Here is a 22,691-nt window from a genome sequence, read left to right on the forward strand (position 1 = left end):
TAAGGGAGCACGAATTTACATGAAAAAGGGAGAGTCTCGGGAGCACAATGTAGATGCCTAAGGAGCGGAGACGACTCATCCATTCTTCCATTTCTTTTTCCCTTCCATTCTTTTTATGTTTTTCCCATGTTTTATTTAGTTATATTTTGCTTAACCTTTTTCTAGGGTTAAGATGATGCTCTATCATGATTGTTTATGTACTTTGATGATTTATTGATGGATTTATAGTTTCTTTATGATGAATTTTTAGTCACTATTTGAATTGATGCTTTATGTTTAAGTTCTTTGATTGATCACCTTAGGGCTTTGCATCTAGTAATTAGAAGATGAATTTGAGGCGTACCTGCAATATAATTCAAATTAGCTTCTTGTGATTAAGAGTTGTGAATTACATTATTGTCGTACCTGAAGTAATGGTTTGCATGATTCTCTTGTTTTCTAGAACGTAATAAGTCCTAAGTGTTAAATTTATGCCGTACCTGGATAAACTGCATGTTAGGATATACGACCTCTGCCGTACCTGGAGAGAATCATACACTTAAGGAAAATTATGGTCTAAGTGCCGTACCTGGACTTAGATACGGGAATTGTCATCAAAAGAAACAAAAGAATCTATTAATTGCATTGAAACATAAATAGGATTGTTAGTGGTTGATTCCGAAACCCTAGGTTTTATCATTATTTGTTTGTTTCTTTCTTTCTTTCCTTAATTTTGACATTATTTGTTTAGTCGAAAACCTTAAAACCATATCTTCTTTAGTTTGATTGTTTATGTGTTTTTGTGTTTGGATTAATTAGGTTAGGATTTAAATTGATTATCAATCCTCAGTTGGAACGACCTCGTACTTGCACACTATACTAACGACGATTCGTGCGCTTGCGAGTTTTAATTAAAATTTCACAACAAGGACCGCCACAGCAAGGTTTGCACCACCAAAGGCCCCAGGGACTGCAGCTTCCGGCTCGTCGCCCACACTGCAATTCAATTCTACGACATGCAGGACCGGCTTGGATACGATCAGCCTAGCAAGGCCGTCGATTGGAGGGGTGGCATTGGAGCTGTGATTTGAGAGTGGAGGGCTGGCGGGGTCTGAGTTTCTGATCAATGGTGTATAAAAGGGGGTCGGAGGAGAGAACGAGAGTGGTGGTGGTCAAGTCATTGGCGGCGGCGGCGGGGATGAACTCGGAGTGAGCGGTGAAGCCTCAATGCACAATTTCAATTTGCTATAGGATTTGAAGTTGGGGAAACCAGAAACATCTGTGGTGCATGAAGGTGGATTGAGACGCAGTGGCGGTGTTTGATCGGCGATCGACAGTGGGAATCGAACGAGCAAGATGATTTGAATCTTGATGATTCAAATCTGGGGAAGAAGAAACCAGAAAAGAAGAAGAAGAAAGAAAGAAAGAAGAATAAAGAAAAAAAGAAAAGATAAGAAAAAATTTGAGGGTAAATCAGTCCTTTTGTCTTCATTAAGTGACTCACGTGCATCGCACGTGCAAAATTGGGAAAAATTCACCAACGGTGTCTGGACACTTAGGGGACTTTCAGAATGATACCTGAACTTAGAAAGTTATCAATGTGATACCTGGACTTATTTTTTCGTATCAACGTCATACCTACGACCAATTTCCGTGACAAAATTTAACGGCTCCGTGACGGAAATTGGTCGTAGGTATCACGTTGATACGAAAAAATGAGTCCAGGTATCACATTGATAACTTTGTAAGTTCAGGTATCATTCTGAAAGTCCCCTAGGTGTCCAGACACCGTTGGTGAATTTTTCCCTAAAATGAAATATGAGCTTCTATGGTAGTCTACTGGGGGGCAATAATATTATTACTGGCCCCCAGTAAACACATTATGGGGGACCAATAACTTACAGGTTTTGGTTCAAATTTTGGCAGGTGCCCCAGGCAAGCCAAACGGAAGAGGAACAAAATGAAAGGCTGACGGGGAATATCAAGGAACTAATCAGGGAGATGGAAGCAGCAATTGGTGAGTCAAAGCCCACCAAAGAAATGGAGGCAAAGCTAGGAAGGCTTGCCAAAGCAAACGAGGAACTGAATGCACAGAACAAAGATCTATGGGTCAAACTAAAGGTTGCCGATGAGAGGATTAAAGAGCTGGAAATTGAAAAGAGGGCAAAAAATAACCTCATCAGGGCGTTGTACATCCGGCTTGAAAAGGAGAAAGGAGAGGTCCCCCCACCACAAAAACAACTTGAGATAGTTCCTTTCATGCCGAAAGTGGTCCCCCAAGACGAAGTTGAGGATGAAAATCCAAACTTTGGACAAAGCGTAGGAGAGGAGACCCATTATGCAGCCAGTGTGGGAAAGTCGACGGACACGGTGACGTCAGCGTTTCCTATTGCAGAGGAAATACCTGGACAACAAGATGAAAGCCGTTTACAACCGGGGCAACAAGTACATGGGAATGAAGAGGAAGATGAACAGCTCGATAACATCATAAGGATTATTGCTGAGAAGGAAGTGATGGGAGTAATGGGAAAGGAAAAACAGAGGGAAGGGACCCCAGCCAAACAGGAACCACAGAAGAAAACTCCGGAGATACATTCTATAGTGAAGAACGTGAAGACATACCGGAGGGCTGCCAAGAAGGCTAGAGAGGAGGAGTGGGAGTAAGACACTCCGGAAGAAGCAAAAATTACGAAGAGAGCTGCACCTAAGAAAGCAGGAATCATGCAGCAAGCCCAGAGAAAAATGTTGAACAATATCAAGATCAAGGGTGTTAAATGCGATAAGCCAACATGGAGGACACTGGACCCAGCAGTGGCAAGGCACTATAGAGACTTCTTCAACGTTGCTGTGAAAGATACGTAAGTACACAGCCTGGTTTAAAATGGGTACAACAATTCAATTTCTGTTTATCATATTGATAAAATCTGCATTGGAATCAAATGGTTTTGTTTGAATAGGACCGAGTACTGGACCAGCATTGATCTTCTACGCCGGATCACCAAGCACGACTTAAGAGTAATCATCCAAGACGGGGACATCGAAACTGATGTAAGTCTTTCAATGAAAGGCTCCATTTAATGATTTACTGCCCCCCAGGACAATGATTACTGCCCCCCAGTAAAATGCGTATTTCACTCAATTTTCCTTACTCTTGTTCACTTTTAATGTTCTGATGAAAGATCCAATGACCCAATTGCAGGTGATCAGCGTTTATATGGACTTGTTGAAGTCTGATGCAGAAAAGCTAAATGCACAAGTGGGATTCCTCACAGTCGACGCAGGGGTAAGTAGCCTAAACCAAACACATTTAATTATGTGTTTTTTGGAAAGCAACATTGTGTATTAGTCTAAATTATGGCGTACAATTTGTGTTTATTGGGGGGAAGTAATCATTCTACTGGGGGGCAGTAGAGTGGTCATTCCCCAATTTTTGGCACTGAATATATATCATTTTGTGTTTTGATCTAACAAGAGTTTATTTCTTTCGTATTGGATGTAAATCAAGTGGTATATGTCGGTCTATTGGGGGCCAGTAGGCACATTATTGCCCCCCAGTAATGTGTTTTATTGTAGTCAGGAAAGGATTATTACCCAAAAATTTTTAGTTTGACCTTGAATTAACTTGGTTACGTTCTGTATGCAGTACTATGCTATAAAGTATGAACAGACCAAAGAACAAGATGAGGACACTAGACCTTTTGAGTGTGGTGTCTAGACAATGATTTATGAACCCCTGTGGTCAGTCTTCCGTTTCAAAAAGGTGCTAGTACCAATTCACCACACCACAAGCATGCACCACACATTGCTGGTAATTGACAATGAAACAAGGAGGTTCAGACATATGAATTCATTGAGGCCACCAATCAATGAATTCACCAATGAGGAGAAGTACCAACTGAATGCAGCAAGAGTGGTATGTAGTAATTCCACAAATGCAGATTTATGTTTTCCATACTGTTATCATGCTTTTGTTGAACTAAAATTCCATGTCTGCAAAAAACAGGTAAAGCACATACAGAAATTCATACATGTTGTGAACTTGACTAAGATGAGAATACGGGGCGAAAGCCAAGATCCAAATATCACTCGAGAAAAATGCAAAGGCGAAGATGATAAGGAAAACCTGATTATTGTTGAAGAAGCAATGACCGAGGAGGAAAAACAAACCAGAAACTGGATCTTACAGAATAACGTTGTGGAGACAGACTATGAACTCTTTGAAGACTTTGACTGCCCGCAACAGAACACATCATCGTAAGTAAATTAAAGCAACCTATTTGTCATAATAGTTGTGTAAGATTTGTCGTTGCTGCCTACATTCATAAACATAAATTATTTTTACTTTTTTACAGTGGTGATTGCGGGCCCTTTATGCTCCATTACATGGAGAGCATAGTAAATGGCATAGAACCAACCAAGGAAGGCGGGGACAACATGAGGAAGAGATTGCTTGAGAGGTTCATGCACCTACTATTGGGCAGAAAGTGAGGAGCGAGATAAGATATAACATATTTAGAAATGTAGATTTTGTATCCGAAGAGTAGGGATTGTAAAGTTCTCGTACTAGCCTTATCTTCAAACTATGGTGAAATGAACTGCATTATTGGGCTGACTTCAATTAGAAGCATGCACCTTACACAAAATGATCCAAAGTAGACATGTTACTACCTCCCAGTAATTTGTTGTTTGTAGGTCAGAATACTATTGGGCCCCACTAATATCCCCAGTAGATGTCCAGAAGTATCTCAGTTGGCTTTTAAATTTGTTGGCAACATTTGAAAAGGGTTTCAAATAAGTAGATGTCATTTAAAAGATGACATTACTGGGGGGGCAGGAATTTGTTTATTGCCCCCCCCCCCCCCCCCAGAAACCTACTGTAAGCACTACAAACAGCTAAACCTGTTGGAAAATTGACTTAAACTATCTAAAAGCAACTGCAAAGAAGCCAAACGTATAATTCTGTATTCTGAAAAGAATAATGCTTGTTTGAGCCTGAATATACAAGGAGTCCCTGAATTGATGTGTTTACTGGGGGGCACTAATATGTTTATTGCCCCCCAGAAACCACCTGTAAGCATTAAAGCTGTTGGAAAATTTAAATTCAGCTGTGTAAAAACTATTTTAATCATCCCAACTGTAAGAATCTGACATCTCAAAAGAAAAATGATTATTAGTGCCTGAATATAAACAATTACTGGCCCCCAATAAACCAATTACTGCCCCCCAGTAGACAAATTCAAAACCTAACGACTCTTTACAGAAACATATACTACTACTGAACGAGAGGTTCAGTGCAGCTCAACTTGTTATGAGTGCCCATTTTGCCACAACGACCACAACGAATCAGCTTCTTTTCAGCCTCTCCAACCGACTTGAACCGCTTCACCCTAGGCCTCCCGGGGGGCCTCTTCGAAAGGGGAGGTAAAATACATTCAGAAGCAGATTCTGAAGAAGACATATCAACATTGGTTATCGGACAGATAGGAAAACTGTAGCTCTTCTTGAACATATCAACCTGAAAGTACTTATCAATATAATCATATACATTTACAGAAGCAGCCTGTAATGCAGCAAGGCCGTGAGGACAAGGAAAACAATTGATCTGCCATTTCACACATGAACATGAATGATCGGAGATGTTGACTACATATGAAAAGTCAGATCGAACCTCATAAACTCCAGGGCTAGAATAATGGACACTGAAACGACGAGATTTCTCCATTTGCACCTTCAATCTTTCCTCCATTTTAGGAGTTAGTTCTGTGGTCCAACGTTCTGCCTCTTCCCTCCTCTTACCGGCCATCTCCATTTGTTTAATTCTTGTCTGGTCCAGCATACAATAGACTGGCATCAAACGCTCAATTGCAATCCAAGAGTTAAATGATTCAGCAATCCCATTAGCCATAATTCCATATCGGCAACTAGTATAAAATGCACGGCACCAATTTTCCACAGGCAATTCAGCAAGAAAAGGGTCAATAATATCGGCACCACCAACTGCTCTAAGCAACCGCAAATTGAAACGGTATTCCTTCTCAGTAGATGAATATGCAACCTTAAAAAACTTCTGCTTAACATCTTCAATCAATTTTGAATTACCTTTACCCCTATATTTACCGGCAAGGTTCGCCACCAAGTGTGTACATACATGTACATTTGCAAGCATAATTAGCTCTAACGGGCTACGCTTATTGTACCGCCGAAGGTACTGATTCCAACCAAAGGAATGACATGCAGACACACCGCCAGGCGGGCTACAGCCCCAACGTCGGACCACCTCCAGATCGCCGCCAACGCGCCGCCACGCGCCGCGCCAAGATGGCATCAGAAGCTTCTGAAACTGGGAATTGAAGCATATCAGTCCCACATCGAAAACAAAGAGAAGATCAACCTCTTCCTCACCTATAAAATGTCCTCTCCTCTCTCCTCATTAATTACGCATTCAATACTTTACCTACTGTTACTTTGTCAACATAAATACATTGACTAACTTAGGCATCGGAGAGTTGAAGACCGCCCAACGCGGTCTCCCTCTGACGCCCTTTGTATTTTACTTGGCAGGTAGCGGAGGCTTTGAGAACACCATAAGTATCGATCCGCCCACCGGATCAGCGTTAACAAAGGTTCAGCTACCGCCGAACTTTTAGACATTAACAAAGTGCTTGTAACAAAACAGATGAGGATTACCAGCAAATACCTTATCGAAAGCACTCAACAATCCAACACACCGATCACTAATAAATGTGATAACTCTTCCTTGAGGTTCAAGCAGACTCTTCAAATGCTTGAAAAAGAATGTCCAGTTTGCATCTGTCTCAGAATCACAAAAACATATGGCTAGAGGGTAGAAACCTGCATAAACCAGATCACAGGAAAATCAGTCTACTGGGGGCCAATAATGTTGATATTGAACGGCAGGAACCTATCACAGCGTCGCACAGCAATGTAAAAATGATATCTATCACAATGAAAGAAACTAGAACAAGAAATATTAAGCACACAGATGAAACTATAACAAAAGCCAATATTACTGGGGGCCAATAATAAATGTATGGGGGGCAATAAACAATACAGTTACCTTGATTCCCATTCCTTCCAGTTGCAGACAGAATCTGCCCCTAGTAAATGCTCTTACCAAACGTTCCATCAACATACAACACAGGCAAACAGAATTTAAACCCTTCTACACAACCTCCGTAAGCTACGAAAAGCCTCTGAAAACGATTTGTCGATGGTTCAACTTCCAACACAAAAGAAGAGCCGGGATTACTCTGCAAAACAGCTTCCTTATACCAAGATAACTTGCTAAACGTGTCTGCATCGGAACCATAAATCGCTTCCTTAGCCCGATGCTTTGCTTTCAAGGCAACCTTGTAGGAAATATCAAACCCATAAGTTGATTTGAACTTGCTCATAATCTCCCTTGGCGTCAATGAAAGATTATAGCTAACATCAGCAGCAATGCAAGTCTTGACAACCTTGGATCCCAAAAGCTTGTTCTTTTGAGTCCTAACTACACCCTTGCAAGTGTGAATATTATTCAACTCTGTTATGTAAAGGCAACCATTGGCAGATGATGAAAAAGCACGAAGATGCCACTGACATCCTTCGGTTCCAACATTTGCACAGACTGCATGAATACGGTCCAAATCATTTCTCAGCAAAACAAACTCGAAACCAACTGCAATTGCATACTTCCTGAGCTTCTCACGGAGCTCAGCAGCACCATGAAACTTATCCCCGACATGATGAATATAAGAACTCCACTCATCAGACAAATACGTCTTGTGAACTTCAGTCCTGAATGCATCACCCAAATAATCATCTTCATCAATCACTTCCGACCCACTATCCACAGAACAAGTTCTCCTACAACCTCCCCCAATCTTTAAAACTGAAATATCGACACACTCTAACCTATGTATTCTAGCAGAGCAAAACAGCATCTGGAAATCACGATTGTTACGAAGAAAACAAACTTCACAACCTGGAACTGAATACTGAAGCTCAATAATATCACTTGGCAACAACTGGAATGTACGGAAAATGTCTTCATACAACTCAGAGTAGCTCATGCATTGATTCAAAGGAATCATATAACCTTTGCCAGAGTAAAGGCACCTAGCAACCAGAGGATCAACCATAGACCTGTGAAGAAAACACAACCGAACGAATCTATTATTAAACCTACATCACATGTTACTGCCCCCCATTAAATTGAGATGTGCCCCCCAATGATTTAATCAAAACTACGACAACGAAAAAGCAGCAGTACCAAATTACTTTTAAAATAATGAAAAGGATACCTAGACAACAATTACAGCGAGTTAATATCACATAAAAACATTACTGCCCCCCAATACACATACTACTGGTCCCCAATAATATAGTCAAAACAGCAAAAACAATTTCAAAAATGAAATAAATTGAAATGAATTCAAATAAAAGATCAGCAAGCAACAATTATAGATACTAAAATATCATTGAACACACATTACTGCCCCCCAGTAGAAATATTACTGCCTCCCAAAAATTTAATCAGAGCTACCAGATCACCTAGGAAACAGCTCAAACCCTCATCCAAGCATGAATTCACCAATAAAAACACGAAATTAATACAGAAAATCAAAACTGACACAATGCACTCAAAAACACCTGGAAATTCATAACAGAACTGCAACAACAATTCAAAACCAAAACAAACATAACACGAATCTCTGATTCAGAAAATTCAGTTCGAAAATAACACAACAATTCGTACACAAGAAGATCTGTTCGTTAAACAGATTAGATCGAGCTAAAACTCAAACAGATTAGATAGAGCTAAAGAAAAAAAAACAAACCGCAGTGGAGGAACACACAGAGCATCTCGACCTCGCTCCATTTGAAAATAGCAGCAGATATTCTCTCTCTAGGCTTCGCAAATCCTCTACCCCACCAGCTCTAAATACAAATCGCCGGAGAGCTTGCCACACTGAAATCGCCTGAGAGCTTCGCACACCGGAACCAGGGAGCTTCTCCCTCCAGAATTTGAAAGCGCACGGCTCCTCTCTCTCTCTCTCTCTCCCTCTCTAAAATGATACAGCTCCACTATCAAAAACCAGGGAGCTTCTCTCTCTACAATCCCGGCCGATTCTCTCTCTCTCTCTAAAATCGGAGAGCTTCGCTCCCTAAATCACGTTTCTGTTACAATTTGAAAGCGTTTCAGTTATAGAGGGGCAAAAGGGTCAGCAAATTTGGATAAAACAGGCACGTGAGGAAAAGATTGGGTAATTGGGGTTTAAAAATGAAAACTGTTGATTAAGTGGGGAATCTCTTAGACTGTTTGGGTAAATAGGGTTAAATGACCCAAAAATTGGGTAAATGATCATTTTCCCTTAAAACTACCCACTATAGTCTAACTTCAGATAAAGTTTGTATGTAAAAGCATCCTAAGAATTGTTAAGGATCCAATTACTAATTTCCACATAAACTACAACTTACTGACCTTGAAACTTTAAGGCTGCAGATTGGTTGATAACTCATGGGATTCAGCTGATCTTGGTACCTACCCATTTAAATAAAGAATTAAAAAACCAGAAAACATGTTTTGCTAAACTGAAAATAAAAAATAGAAGCAATGAAGTAGCCAAAACAATATACCTGTTCATGGGACTCATTTTCAGAATCATTATCAGATTCATTTCCAGCTTCATCTTCACTATTTTCCATCCAATCTGGTCGTCCTTCCCTAATGAGCCTCCTTTCTTCAGCTAGCTGCATTTCACGCTGAGCCTCTTGCATCCTTGATTTTGCTAAACTCCAATCCTTCAAGCAAATCAATGCCTATATTGTATTTGGACTCAAGCTAGCCCTTCTCTCGGATACAATCCTACCTCCTGCACTAAAACATGACTCTGAAGCTACAGTAGAAGCTGGAATTGTTAGCAAATCTCTAGCCATGAGAGAAACCACAGGGTATAATGATTCATTTGATTTCCACCAAGACAAGACACTAAATTGATTATCATCATCAACTTCAATAGTTGGTAAATCATAATACATTTGTAAATCATTAGAACTCGTAGTTGAAGTATGAGAAGATGATACCTTTGCCCTTTTCAAACTTTGCATTGAGAAATTACCAACAATAGGCAATGCTATAGAACCCGGAGATAAACTCGAGGTCGAAGAAGCTAAATTTTCAGATTGCCTAGGTGCTACATTAGACACAATATTCTTCTTATATGTTTCATAAAGAGCTTGCAATTCGGTTCTTAACGCTAACAATTTTGTATCAACATCAAGCTGATCAATACCCATGCATTTTAGCCATTCTCCAAGAGCAAATAACTTAAATCTAGGATCGAAAATTGTAGCAAAACATAAAGCTTTGGGAAATGTACCCCAATACTTATCAAATTTGTCCTTCATTGCAGCCAATGCATCTTTAAAGACAGAAAAATCAGAATATGCCACAAATGCTTCATGGATATCTATCAAGCAATTAATAACACGACATGATATAGGATAATAGACACCAGAAAATATCTTAGTTGAGGATGCAAAAATCCCCAAAAAGCCATTAACTAGAAATGCAATAGACCAATCTTGTTCCGATGGAACATCTAAATTGCAAGACCTATTTTCATTCACCTTTTGAGCATACCTATTCAACGGCCCCTTATACTTTATTGCTAGTTCTAAAAGTTCATAAGTAGAATTCCATCTATGAGGCACATCATTGTCAATATTTTTTTTTGGCAAATCAAAATCCTTACAACAACGCACCCACAGTTCATGTCTCTTATTAGAAGAATTCATGCTTCGAACAACATTGATTATTTTGTCAATAGATGGACCTAAAATATGTAAACCATCTTGCACAATCAAATTCAAAATATGAGCACAACAACGTACATGAAACAATCTTTTAGGCACTTCCTCAAGCATAAGATAAGTGGGAAGAACAAATGCAGCCACATCATTATTTGAAGCATTGTCTAAAGAGATGGAAAATATTTTATCATGAATGTGCCAAGACAACAATTCTCCAAATATATGATTTGCAAGTGACTCTCCCGTGTGAGGGTACTCAATCATCTTAAAGCATATTATTCTTTTATTTAAAGACCAAGTGTTATCAATAAAATGTGCAGTAAGTGACATGTAACCCATTTTTTGACGTGATGACCAAACATCGGATGTCAAACAAATTTTTCCTTTAAACTTTTCAAAAACACTCATGTTAATGTCTAAAAGTTCGGCGGTAGCTGAACCTTTGTTAACGCTGATCCGGTGGGCGGATCGATACTTATGGTGTTCTCAAAGCCTCCGCTACCTGCCAAGTAAAATACAAAGGGCGTCAGAGGGAGACCGCGTTGGGCGGTCTTCAACTCTCCGATGCCTAAGTTAGTCAATGTATTTATGTTGACAAAGTAACAGTAGGTAAAGTATTGAATGCGTAATTAATGAGGAGAGAGGAGAGGACCTTTTATAGGTGAGGAAGAGGTTGATCTTCTCTTTGTTTTCGATGTGGGACTGATATGCTTCAATTCCCAGTTTCAGAAGCTTCTGATGCCATCTTGGCGCGGCGCGTGGCGGCGCGTTGGCGGCGATCTGGAGGTGGTCCGACGTTGGGGCTGTAGCCCGCCTGGCGGTGTGTCTGCATGTCATTCCTTTGGTTGGAATCAGTACCTTCGGCGGTACAATGAGCGTAGCCCGTTAGAGCTAATTATGCTTGCAAATGTACATGTATGTACAAGTCCCCCAAGTCCCCAGTCAAGGAGGGCAATCTTGGTTGGGGAGTTGTTCGGTGGTTTGAAGCGTTTTCTTCCGCTAGACTTGCAAGAGCATAATTAGCGTCAGTGCGTTGTCAACCGTTGGTTTTATCGAGCAAACGCTTTATACCCTTTCGGGTGGGCCCCTGCTAGGCCCCCCAGGGAGTCCCCCACTCCCCGGCTAAGATAGACCTCCGGATGGTCGGAAAATTGTTTGTTGAGGGGGAGCTGCACGGAGCAGAGGGTGTTGGGTAGCGAGCCCAAGCTTTAGGACCCAAATGACGGGGGTCAACGTGCCTGATCAGGGCCGTCGTAGACTGTTGACAAGTCCCCGTGTCCCGTAGGGACGGTCTGACGGTAACGCCGCGTGGCGGTCGTTGTCAGAGTGAGGCGTGGCCTCGGGATTCGCCGTTTGGCGGATATCCCCCCGCTAAATGCAGTAAGAAGCGGCGCCCGGTAGGCGTGCCTAGCGGTATTTTGTAGAGCGATAGTGCTGAACAACATACGCAGCTAGCAAGCTGAAAAGGAGGTTCCGCTAGATGTTCATAGCGGAAGATGCCCAGCTTGCAGGATGGCAAGGGAGAAGTTCTGCTGGCGGGGTTTCGCTCAGTGGAGACTCCGTCACTTGGTGGATGACAAGTGAGAAGTTCCGCTGGCGGGGTTTCGCTCAGCGGAGACTTCGTCACTTGGCAGAGGATAAGTGAGAAGTTCCGCTGGCTGGGTTTCGCTCAGCGGAAACTTCGTCACTTGGCAGATGACAAGTGAGAAGTTTCGCTGGCGGGGTTTCGCTCAGTGGAGACTCCGTCACTTGGGGGATGACAAGTGAGAAGTTCCGCTGGCGGGGTTTCGCTCAGCGGAGACTTCGTCACTTGGCAGAGGATAAGTGAGAAGTTCCGCTGGCTGGGTTTCGCTCAGCGGAAACTTCGTCACTTGGCAGATGACAAGTGAGAAGTTCCGCTGGCGGGGTTTCGCTCAGCGGAGACTTCGTCACTTAGCAGAGGATAAGTGAGAAGTTCCGCTGGCGGGGTTTCGCTCAGCGGAGACTTCGTCACTTGGATGACAAGTGAGAAGTTCCGCTGGCGGGGTTTCGCTCAGCGGAGACTTCGGACGATTGGGGAATTCTGCCCAAATGGTTGCTCCCACCGGACGCTTCGTCTGGTGGTGGTTGACACGTGTTGAACCCGTAGAGGGTTAGCGTGTGCAGGCCTGTCCCCTAAGCGTAGCCGTCTTCTCGCCATTAATGATAGTAATGATGGATTTCGTAACCGAGGCGACGCCTCGGTTAATCCGGAGAGTAAGTGAAAAGTGGTGACACGTGTACGGCTGGTGTGTGATGTCGTATTTTAGCGGACGGCCTAGAACGCGTTGATGTTGACATAAAAGGGGGGGAACCTTAGCGAGATTTGACACTTTGTGAAAACTTCAAACCCGAGTCGTCGTCTTCAAGCTCTCTGCGATTTGCGAATAGAGTTCTGCAGGGCGAAAGCTGTGGAGTCACCGGGTCTTGGGAACGAGGTTTCTATTGGTGAGGACAAGCGCTTGCAATCACAGCAAGGGTTTCATCAGTAAGGTTGGTTCTCTGAATCTTATCCCTGTTCCATTAAATTTCTATGTATTTGTTGTTGTCAGTTTTCTGGGTTTTGTGAAATTGGGGTGTTCTGAGTGTGTAAAGTGGGTTTTGGGGGATGGGTTTTGGTGTTTTTGACAGTCGGGATTTCTGGGTTTGCTAGATGGTCGAATCTGGGTTCAGTGTTTGTTGGTTATTTGTTCTTGTTTTTGTGATTTCTGGGTAAACTGTGACTCATGTTTTTGTCGATACTGACGTAAGAATAGGCTAGATCTGTGTTTGTGCTAACTGGTGTGGGTTTTAGGGTTTGGGATGGCTAACGTCATAGAGATATCGAGCAGTGAGGATTCCGGGTCTGACGTGTCGTTCAGCGCGGCGGATAGGATATTTATTGACTCGTTGCGTCCGTCTGCCCATGTAGGAACCTCACTGCCGGAACCGCTAGAGGTTGAGCCGCTACAGACCATACCTTGGGTAATAGCCATGGGTCATACGTCACGTCCGGAGAGCTCTAAGGCGGGTGAGGTGGCGGCGGCCAAAGCTAGGCGCGACGAGCGCTTGGCGAGCAACAGTGCCGCCAGCGGATCCGCTGGGGATGAGGAAACAGCGGGGGAAGACGCTGAGTCCGCGTGGTTCCTCCGGGATGGCACCCCCGTCGACGAGGCGGGAGGGCGGATGACTCTCGCCGCTGTTGGCAAGATGAAGCGGACGTTCCGGCTGCCGGGCTCTGTGAAGCTGCGCCCGCCGACTGCGGATGAGAAAGCGTCAATTCTCCCGGTGGGATTTGCGGCCGTTCACGAAGCGATACTCCGCCAAGGAGTGACATTACCGCTGGTGCCGAATCTGCAAATCCTGGTGTGTGAATTCGGCCTTTCGTTCGGTCAGGTTTGTCCCAACATGTGGCGCCTGCTGCTGGCGATGAACTCCTTGTGGCGGTTGTCCGGGTGCGAGGGGCCTACCGTGGCGGAAGTGCTTCACTTCTACGAACTGGTGTACGTGAAGCGCCAGGGTTGCAGAGGGCAAGTGAACCTGAGCCGCCGTCAGGGAGCGCCGAAGTTGATAGAAAACCTAAGGGATTCAATGTCCTATTGGCGGGGGACCTTCTGTGTCGCCACGGAGGGATGGGAGTACCAGGCTGGAGCGAACGAAGAAGGGCCGACGTTTAGGATTAAGTCGGAATTCCAACCTATCCGAGGTTGGTGACCAATTTCCGCTGGCGGTAGCCGGCGGGGTTTCTATCTTGAAGGCTCTGTATTCTTACTAATGTAATTGTGTTTGTGCAGCGGGACTGCGGTACAACCTAACGCGGGAGGAGGAGTGTCGCATTGCTCGTATCAGAGGCTGTTGGCGGAACCGTAACCTGCTGGACTTCGGACTTCTGACTGGCTGGGAGTTGCTAGTCGACCAGAAACTTACTCGCTCCGTTGGTAAGAAATTTCCGTCAGACCGATGTTTCGTTTGTAATAAGTAGTCGAGACTGACTGGCTTATGTTTATTTTCCCAGAAACTCCGCCAGGAAATAAGTCGAGTCGCGACGCTTTCGAAAAAGCAATGGACCGCGCCGAGGTGGACAATTATCTGGAGACCATGTACGCCGAAGGGCTGGCAGCCCAACAGACGCTGGTGAACCCCGAGACACTGGCGCTGAGCCAGTCAGAGGTTCCGGTAGTGCTGCCAATGCCACACCACTCCCATCTTGGTGAGGATGGCCTGCCGGTAGTGCAGGCGGGGGTCCCAGCGGCTGGCGGGAAGAAGGGAGGCGCTGCGGCTGGGCAGCAGAAAGATCGGATGCCCACCAACAGGCGTGGCCCCCAAAAGGAAAAGGCGGTGCCGCCGGCGGATACTGTCATTGCAGCAAGGGAGGAACCGCCGGTGAGGGTGACAAAGACTGCCGCCGGGAACCAGAGGGCGCCGGAGAGAAAACGTCGGCAGGCTGACTCCCCTGACGAGGAAGAGGGGGAGGACGTGGAGGTGATCGGCTCGCGCCAACAGAAGAGGGCCCGAGGAGCTCCGTCGAAGACTGCTGTGGTGGAGGGAGAAGAGCCCGCCGCCAACGAGCTAGACTCGTTTGCCGAGTACGCACCGTTCATGACAGATGGGGAGCGGGAGTTTCTCTTCCACCTATGCGAACGGCTAGGGTTCGGCGGCCTAGCGGGTATCTCACGCCCGACAGCAATTGACCAATCGCCCTTCAACTTGGCGTTTGGGCAAATATCGGCGGGACTGTACGACATGTTTGCGGCGGCGTCGAAGCAGCCCATGGTCGAGGGGGAGTTGCGGGAGGAAATTCAAAGTCTCCAGAGGGAGTTGGCGGAGGATAAGGAGAAGCTGGCAGAGGCAGAGCGGCGTCTGACTATGGCAGAGAGTGACCTTGCCGATGCCCGCGGTAAGCTCCGCGTGGCCATCGAGCATGACTTGGAGAGGAATGACCGCGTCTCCAAGTTGGAGCGGGACGTTGCGTTGCTGGAGGAGCGGATTGCCGCCAAGGACAAAAAACTTATTATCGTACAGCGGGAGTCCGCCGCCAGGGTGACGGAGTTGAAGCGGTTAGAAGGTGAGGTTGCTCGTCTGAGAGCTGAAGGGAATACCGCTGCGGCGGCCGCTGTCGAGGCATTCAAGCGGTCTGCGGAGTTTAAGAAGGCGATGACTGAGTCGGCGAAGGCCGGGGCCCTGGCAAACATAGATATGCTGAAGCGGAAGGGTGCCATCGACTTCGCCAAAGCGTCGCAGCCGGATGCGCCGCCAACCAGGAGTACGCCGCCGGAGAAAACTGTCGTGGCAGCTCCAGTGGGAGGCGCTCGGTCAGGGAGCGGGGAAAGTGGTGCACATCCGGTGGAAGACTCCCAGCAGACTCCCAACCCCACCCCATCGGAGGTGTCGCGCGCTGGTTTCTTGGCGGCGCACACCCGTGCGGATGGTACCATAGAGACCCCAAGTCCGACAGCGCGAGGGTCCGATCAGACGAGTCGAGCGGTCGTGCCGCCGCCCGCCGGAGCAGAAGATGCCGAAGAGCACCCCTGAGGCCAGTTGGACCGCTCTAGATTTTGCAACTTCCCTATTTCCTTTGTAGCCGTTGAGGCATATCATTTTGTAATGTTTTGCTGAATAATATGAAATTCTGAGTTTATGTTTGCCCCATGTGTTTGTATCGTTAGTACTTTGAGTTACATTTTGCTTTTGTCAATCAATGACACATTAAAGGAATTAAAATTGGTCCAAGTGCACCTCGTAGCGGACGAGGTCCGCTGACGATCGCTGGCGTTGCCAGTTGCCCTCAGTGCTAGACTTGGTAACAATGGTTTGAATAATTCCTCATTTCATTGATAGCTGATTGATCAGCGTACAAAAGTGGGGTAGTACCCGTCGGGTAGCTTCCCTTAGCTAAATATTAAACAAAAATTTAGCTAAGTCAAGATGCTCCTGGGTAGCGGTCTGACTATTTGTAATAATAGCGAAGGTGTTCAGTATTCCAAGGGTGGGCCGATTTGACGCCATCCTTGTCCATTAAGTAGAAGGTGCCTGGGCTCACGACTTCCACAATGTTGTATGGGCCTTCCCAAGTTGGGCGGAGCTTTGTCGGAGGTGGGATGACTTCTTTCATTACCCAGTCCCCCAGTTGGAGGTTCCGGGCTTTGACTCTTGCGTTATAGAAACGCGATACAACCTTTTGTTTTGCAAGTTGCGCAAATGGGCCTTGAGTCTTTTCTCTTCTAGGAGGTCCCTGTCCAGATTGATGCCGTCGCCGTTGGTGTCGGGGCAGTAGCCCTCGACCCTAGCGGTAGGCTGAGTTACTTCAATAGGGAGGACCGCCTCTGCGCCGAACATCATGCAGAAGGAAGTTTCGCCGGTGGCGGTAGTTGGAGTTGTCCGGATGGCCCATAGGACTTCTGGAAGCTTCTCCGCCCATAAACCCTTAGGGCTGTCGAGCTTCTTTTTTAGCAGCTTCTTGATTATCTTGTTTGCTGCTTCGACCTGGCCGTTGGTTTGGGGATGGGCGACAGATGCAAAACTTAGCTTGGTGCCCAAGTTGGCGGTGAACGATATGAGTTCCTTGTTGTTGAACTGTGTACCGTTGTCTGTAATGATTGTGTGCGGGACACCATAGCGGCAATAGATGTTCTTCCAGAGGAAGCGAATGACCTTGGCGGTAGTAATTGCCGTTAGTGGCTCCGCCTCTATCCATTTACTGTTGTAGTCGATGGCTACAATGATGTACTTGAACTGGCCCTTGGCGGTTTGGAATTGTCCCATCAAATCAAGGCCCCACGTGGAGTGAACCCAAGGGCCGATGATTACTGACAGAGGTTCCGCCGGTGCATGTGGGAGATCTGTGAACTGTTGGCATTTGTGGCAAGACCTCGAAATTTTCCTGGCGTCATCACCCAGTGTGGGCCAGAAGTAGCCTTGTCGCAGTGTGCGGTTGGCCAATGATCTGGCACCTGAGTGGTTTCCACATTCTCCGCCGTGGATTTCCACCAGGACGATTTTTCCCTCCTCTGGGGTTAGGCAGCGGAGGTTGGGGTAGGTGAACCCCTGGCGGTACAGCTTGCCATTCTGAATGTTGTAGCGGGTTGCTCTCCGCTTGAGCTGTCTTGCCTGGATCTTATCCTCTGGCAATGTGCCGTTGCGCTTATATGCAATGATCTCGTCCATCCAGCTGGAGTTGACTTCAATGTTGAAGATCTCCGCCAGGGTCTTTGTGATGCTTGGCTTGTCAAGGTACTCTACCCTTGTGTCCGCTGGACTATGATGTGGCTGGGCGGTTGCCAGTCTCGCCAGTGAATCAGCCTTGGCGTTCTTTTCCCTGGGGATTTGTGTGATGTTGTGGAATTTGAACTTTTTTAGCAACGTTTTGACGTACCCCAAGTATGCCGCTAACTGCTGGTCCTTGGCTTGGAAGCTGTCGTTGACCTGGTTAACGACTAGCTGGGAGTCGCTGAATATGTTGACGCTGTCAGCCCCTGAGTCAATGGCGAGGAGTAGACCGGCGATGAGTGCCTCGTACTCCGCCATGTTGTTCGAAGCTTTGAAGATGAATTTTAACGCATACTCCGCGTTCAGTCCCCCGGGTCCTGTTAAGATGATTCCGGCGCCGCTGGCCCTGGCGCTGGCGGAGCCATCCACATGCAGGTTCCAGTCTGACTGTGGGGGAGCAACCTCCTCAACGGTTACCATTTCTGTTCCGGGACTTGTCTCAACACCGGGCTCCGGCCGTCGCTCGGTTAGCTCAGCGATGAAGTCCGCCACTGCCTGGCCCTTCATGGCGGTTCTTGGCCTGTAATCTATGTCGAATTCGCTGAGCTCGATGGCCCACTTGCAGAGGCGCCCCGAGTGCTCAGGGTTCTGCATCACCTGCCGCAGCGGCTGATTGGTTAACACATGGATCGTGTGAGCCTGGAAGTATTGCCGGAGGCGTCTGGCAGCAACGATAAGTGCGAGGGCCAGCTGCTCCAAGGGAGGATATCTTGTTTCTGCTCCGTTCATGCCTCTGCCGGCGTAAAACACTGGAAGCTCATCTTGGCCTTCCCGCCGGACAATGGCGCAACTTACCGCCGACGCCGAAACCGCCAGGTAGATGAATAGTGTTTCTCCTTGCACAGGAACATAAAGGAGAGGGACTGCCGCCAGGTATTCCTTTAAGCCCTGGAACGCCGCCTGGCACTCCGGGTTCCAGTCGATGACCTTCTTGTGCGTTGTTTTTAGGAGTTTGAAGAATGGGGCGTACTTATCAGTGAGTCGAGAGATGAACCGAGAAAGGGATGTTAACTTGCCCTGGAGGCACTGGACGTGTACCTTATACTCAGGGTCCGCCAGGTCAAGGATGGCCTGGACCTTGTCTGGGTTAGCCTCGATGCCTCGCTCGCTGACGATGTATCCCAGGAATTTGCTAGCGGTGACCGCAAAGAAACACTTCTCTGGGTTGAGGCGCATGCCGTAGGCCAAGAGAATGGTTACTATGACCTTGAGGTTTGCCACATGTCCGCTGGCCTTTACGCTTTTGACTAACATGTCGTCCACGTAGACCTCGACGATTTTTCCCAGATGGTCAGCGAACATGGCGTTCATCAACCGCTGGTAAGTTGCACCGGCGTTCTTCAGACCGAAAGGCATGACATTGTAGCAGTAGAGGCCTTTGTCGGTGGTGAAGGTGGTGCATTCCTGGTCGCTGGGGTGCATCTTGATCTGATTGTATCCGGAGAAAGCGTCCATCATGCTGAGGAGCTCATGTCTGGCAGTTGCATCGACTAGCTGATCGATATGAGGTAGCGGAAAGCTATCCTTTGGGCATGCCTTGTTGAGATTTTTGAAGTCGACACACATCCGCCACTTGCCGCTGGCCTTCTTGACCATTACCAGGTTTGAGATCCACTGGGGATAGATAACTTGGCGGATGAACCCAATTTCCTGGAGTTTTGCGACCTCCTCTCCGATTGCCCGGTATTTTTCCTCATCAAAGGCCCTTCGCTTCTGCTTGATGGGATAAAAGGAGGGTTTGATGGTCAGTTTATGAGTGATAATGTCAGGAGAGATACCTGGCATGTCCGCGTATGACCATGCAAAGACGGCGGCGTTATCACGTAGGAACTTAGTGAGCTTTGCCTCCACCTCTGGGTTTAGATGGGCGCCTATGCGGACTGTCCGCTCAGGGTGTTCGTCCGAGAGGCAGACAACCTTTAGTGACGTGTCAGGGTCGACTGGCTCCTTCCTTACATACTTCTCCTCTTCATCCCTAGGATCCTCAAAGATGTTTGGTGGCGGTGTCTCATTACCCACTGTCAGAATTTCATGGCGGCGCGTCGACCGCGCTATAGTTGTTGAGTAACATTCTCGTGCCAGCTGTTGGCTTCCCCTGACACAGCCCGTGCCGTTGGGCGTGGGGAACTTCATAAGGAGCATGTACCCGGCAATGATGCACTTGAGCTTGTTAAGTGCTGGTCGACCGATGATGGCGTTGTACGAACTGAAGCAGTCGACAATAATGAATTCTGTATGTACCTCCGCCATGCAAGGGCTAGTACCAATAACCAGCCGCATGTAATCTGACCCCAGCGGTTGTGTGACGTCACCGGAGAAGCTGAGCAGTGGCTCGTGATCCTGGAGCAGTTTTTTGTTCCGCTTGAGATGGTCGTAGCAACCATTGAAGATGACGTTGACAGCGGATCCGCTATCCACCAAAATTCTCCCCACCGAGAATTTGCCCAGAATGGCATCGACCAAGAATGGGTCGTCATGGGGTAAATGCACTCCGCGCTCTTCCTCCTCCGAAAAGGTAATAGGTTCCCAACCTGATTTCGGGAGTTTGGCGGATCTTTCGTAGCGGATATTGCAGACTTCCTTTGGGTGATTAGTGCGTGCATAGCGCTTCCTTGCCCTGTGAGACATGCTGGTGATTGGGGCACCGCCATCGATGGTGTTGATGCGGCCCAAGGTCTCAACGTTGGCAATTACTGGTGGTGGCTGACGCACCTTGAACTGGTCCATCTTGCCATCACGGTACAAGGTCTCAATGGCCGTTTTGAGAGCATTGCAACTGTTGGTATTGTGGCCGCTGTCCTCGTGGTATTTGCACCACTTGCCGGTGTTCCTGGGCTTGCCTGTTTTTGGGTATTTTGGAGGGGGTGGCGGTGGGATCTGATCCTTGCACTGATTGTAGATGTCTTCATATGAGGCAGTCAGGACCGTGAAAACTGCATACCGCTGCGAGGACTCCGCCTGCTTGTTGCGGTTATCCCCATGGGTTGGGCGGTTTCCCTTATGGTAATGCTGGTCCTTCTGCCGCTTGCTCTGGTGGTGGCCCTGTTGCCACTCCCTTTTCTTGTCAGTTGATGGTGCTGAGGGGGTCTTGCTAGCGGTTTCCTGATGACTGGAAGATGGCTGTGTTGATTTTGGTGTTAGTGGTGGCGGTGGGGTTTCTCCGTATGTGATGAATTCCGCCTGGGCGTGAATGACCGCCTCACTCATGACGTGGTCATACGTCGCATTGGGATGATTGTAGTTGAGGTGATAGAGGAACGGTCCCTTGAGCAGTCCCTTCCTGAAGGCCGCCGACGCCATCGTTTTGTCTAGGTCACGGCACTGAGATGCTGCCGCCCGCCACCTTGTGACGAAGGCCTTCAGTGACTCGTCCTCCCCCTGCTTGACGCTGAACAGCTGACTTGTGTTGTGATGACCAGCGGATAATAAGATGAACCGGGAGAGGAAAGCATGGGATAGTGCATTGAATGAACTGACAGACCCCGGCGGACACTCAAAGAACCAGTTCATTGCCTCGCCATCCAACGTTTCGCTAAACAAGTGGCACAAGGTGGCGTCGTCGAACCCCTTGTTGTTGGTGACCTTCTTGAAGGTGTCCATGTGGACGAAGGGATCAGACATTCCACCGTAATGCGCCATCTTTGGGGTTTTTGCATATGCCGGTCTGACAGCCTGCAGAATGGCAGCGGTGAAGGGCCCGGGTCTGGAAGCGAAGAGCGGATTCTGAGTTGGCGCTGGGACGCCCGACTCCGCCCGGATCAACCTCTGCTCCAGCTGGTGCATCCTTTCCAATATCTGGGCGGTTGCATCGTTGGTGGAATCAGCCTGGACAACCCGCTGGGACAGCCCGCGCCTTGGCACAGGCGGAATATTCTCGGTCCTTGCCCTAGCCTCCGAGCGGTTGGTGTGCGGGAGTGATTCCGCTTCTTGTTCTAACATGGGTTGGGGTATGGGCGGTGGTCCCATTCCCAATAACTCGGGTGGGTTCAGCGGCACCTGCATCTGTATGACCGGCCCCGGCCCCAACGTTCCGGTGCCGGGTCGGCTATGCCTGGTGCTATGTGATTACTCGCTCTGTGTTGGGCGGGCGGTGGCCTCCAGCGTCTTCTTTAATTCCTCGAAACGTGTCATGAGCGTAGCCACCTGCCGCTGGGCTTCAGCCTTTTCCTTGCGTTACGCCTCACGCTCCTTGTTTGCCTTGTGAAGATCCGCCAGTGCTAGCTCGTACATAGTGACGAGATCTTGGACCGGCGGGCGGCTGCTGCTCGGATTTGCCTCACCGCCGGGGTTGGCCGGGGTTGTGAATAGTGCGCGGTTAACGCCTACTGCTGGGTCGGGAGGTTGGGGGACGGCGGGATGGTCTGCCTGCTCTTCAGCGTTTCCCCCGCTACCGTTAGTCATGGTGATTGTGGTGGGATGGCCTTTTGTTCAAGGATTCCCACAGACGGCGCCAATGTTAATGTCTAAAAGTTCGGCGGTAGCTGAACCTTTGTTAACGCTGATCCGGTGGGCGGATCGATACTTATGGTGTTCTCAAAGCCTCCGCTACCTGCCAAGTAAAATACAAAGGGCGTCAGAGGGAGACCGCGTTGGGCGGTCTTCAACTCTCCGATGCCTAAGTTAGTCAATGT

At 47.3% G+C, this 22,691-nt stretch overlaps 2 protein-coding genes across 2 annotated transcripts; one reads left to right on the forward strand and one right to left on the reverse strand.

The window, feature by feature from the left end:
- Positions 1 to 3,697: 3,697 nt before the first annotated feature.
- LOC133744859 (uncharacterized) lies at positions 3,698 to 4,467 on the forward strand. The gene is made up of 3 exons (XM_062172889.1): positions 3,698 to 3,892; positions 3,983 to 4,233; positions 4,332 to 4,467. Exons 1-3 carry the CDS (start codon positions 3,698 to 3,700, stop codon positions 4,465 to 4,467), a joined length of 582 nt encoding a protein of 193 aa, XP_062028873.1.
- A 784-nt stretch (positions 4,468 to 5,251) lies between these two features.
- Positions 5,252 to 8,123, reverse strand: LOC133744860 (uncharacterized). The gene is made up of 3 exons (XM_062172890.1): positions 7,115 to 8,123; positions 6,677 to 6,831; positions 5,252 to 6,187 (listed from the first exon to the last, which is right to left on the reverse strand). Exons 1-3 carry the CDS (start codon positions 8,121 to 8,123, stop codon positions 5,252 to 5,254), a joined length of 2,100 nt encoding a protein of 699 aa, XP_062028874.1.
- Positions 8,124 to 22,691: the final 14,568 nt, after the last annotated feature.

Source organism: Rosa rugosa, chromosome 4 (genome assembly GCF_958449725.1).
Source record: "Rosa rugosa chromosome 4, drRosRugo1.1, whole genome shotgun sequence".
Classification (NCBI taxonomy): Eukaryota; Viridiplantae; Streptophyta; class Magnoliopsida; order Rosales; family Rosaceae; genus Rosa; species Rosa rugosa.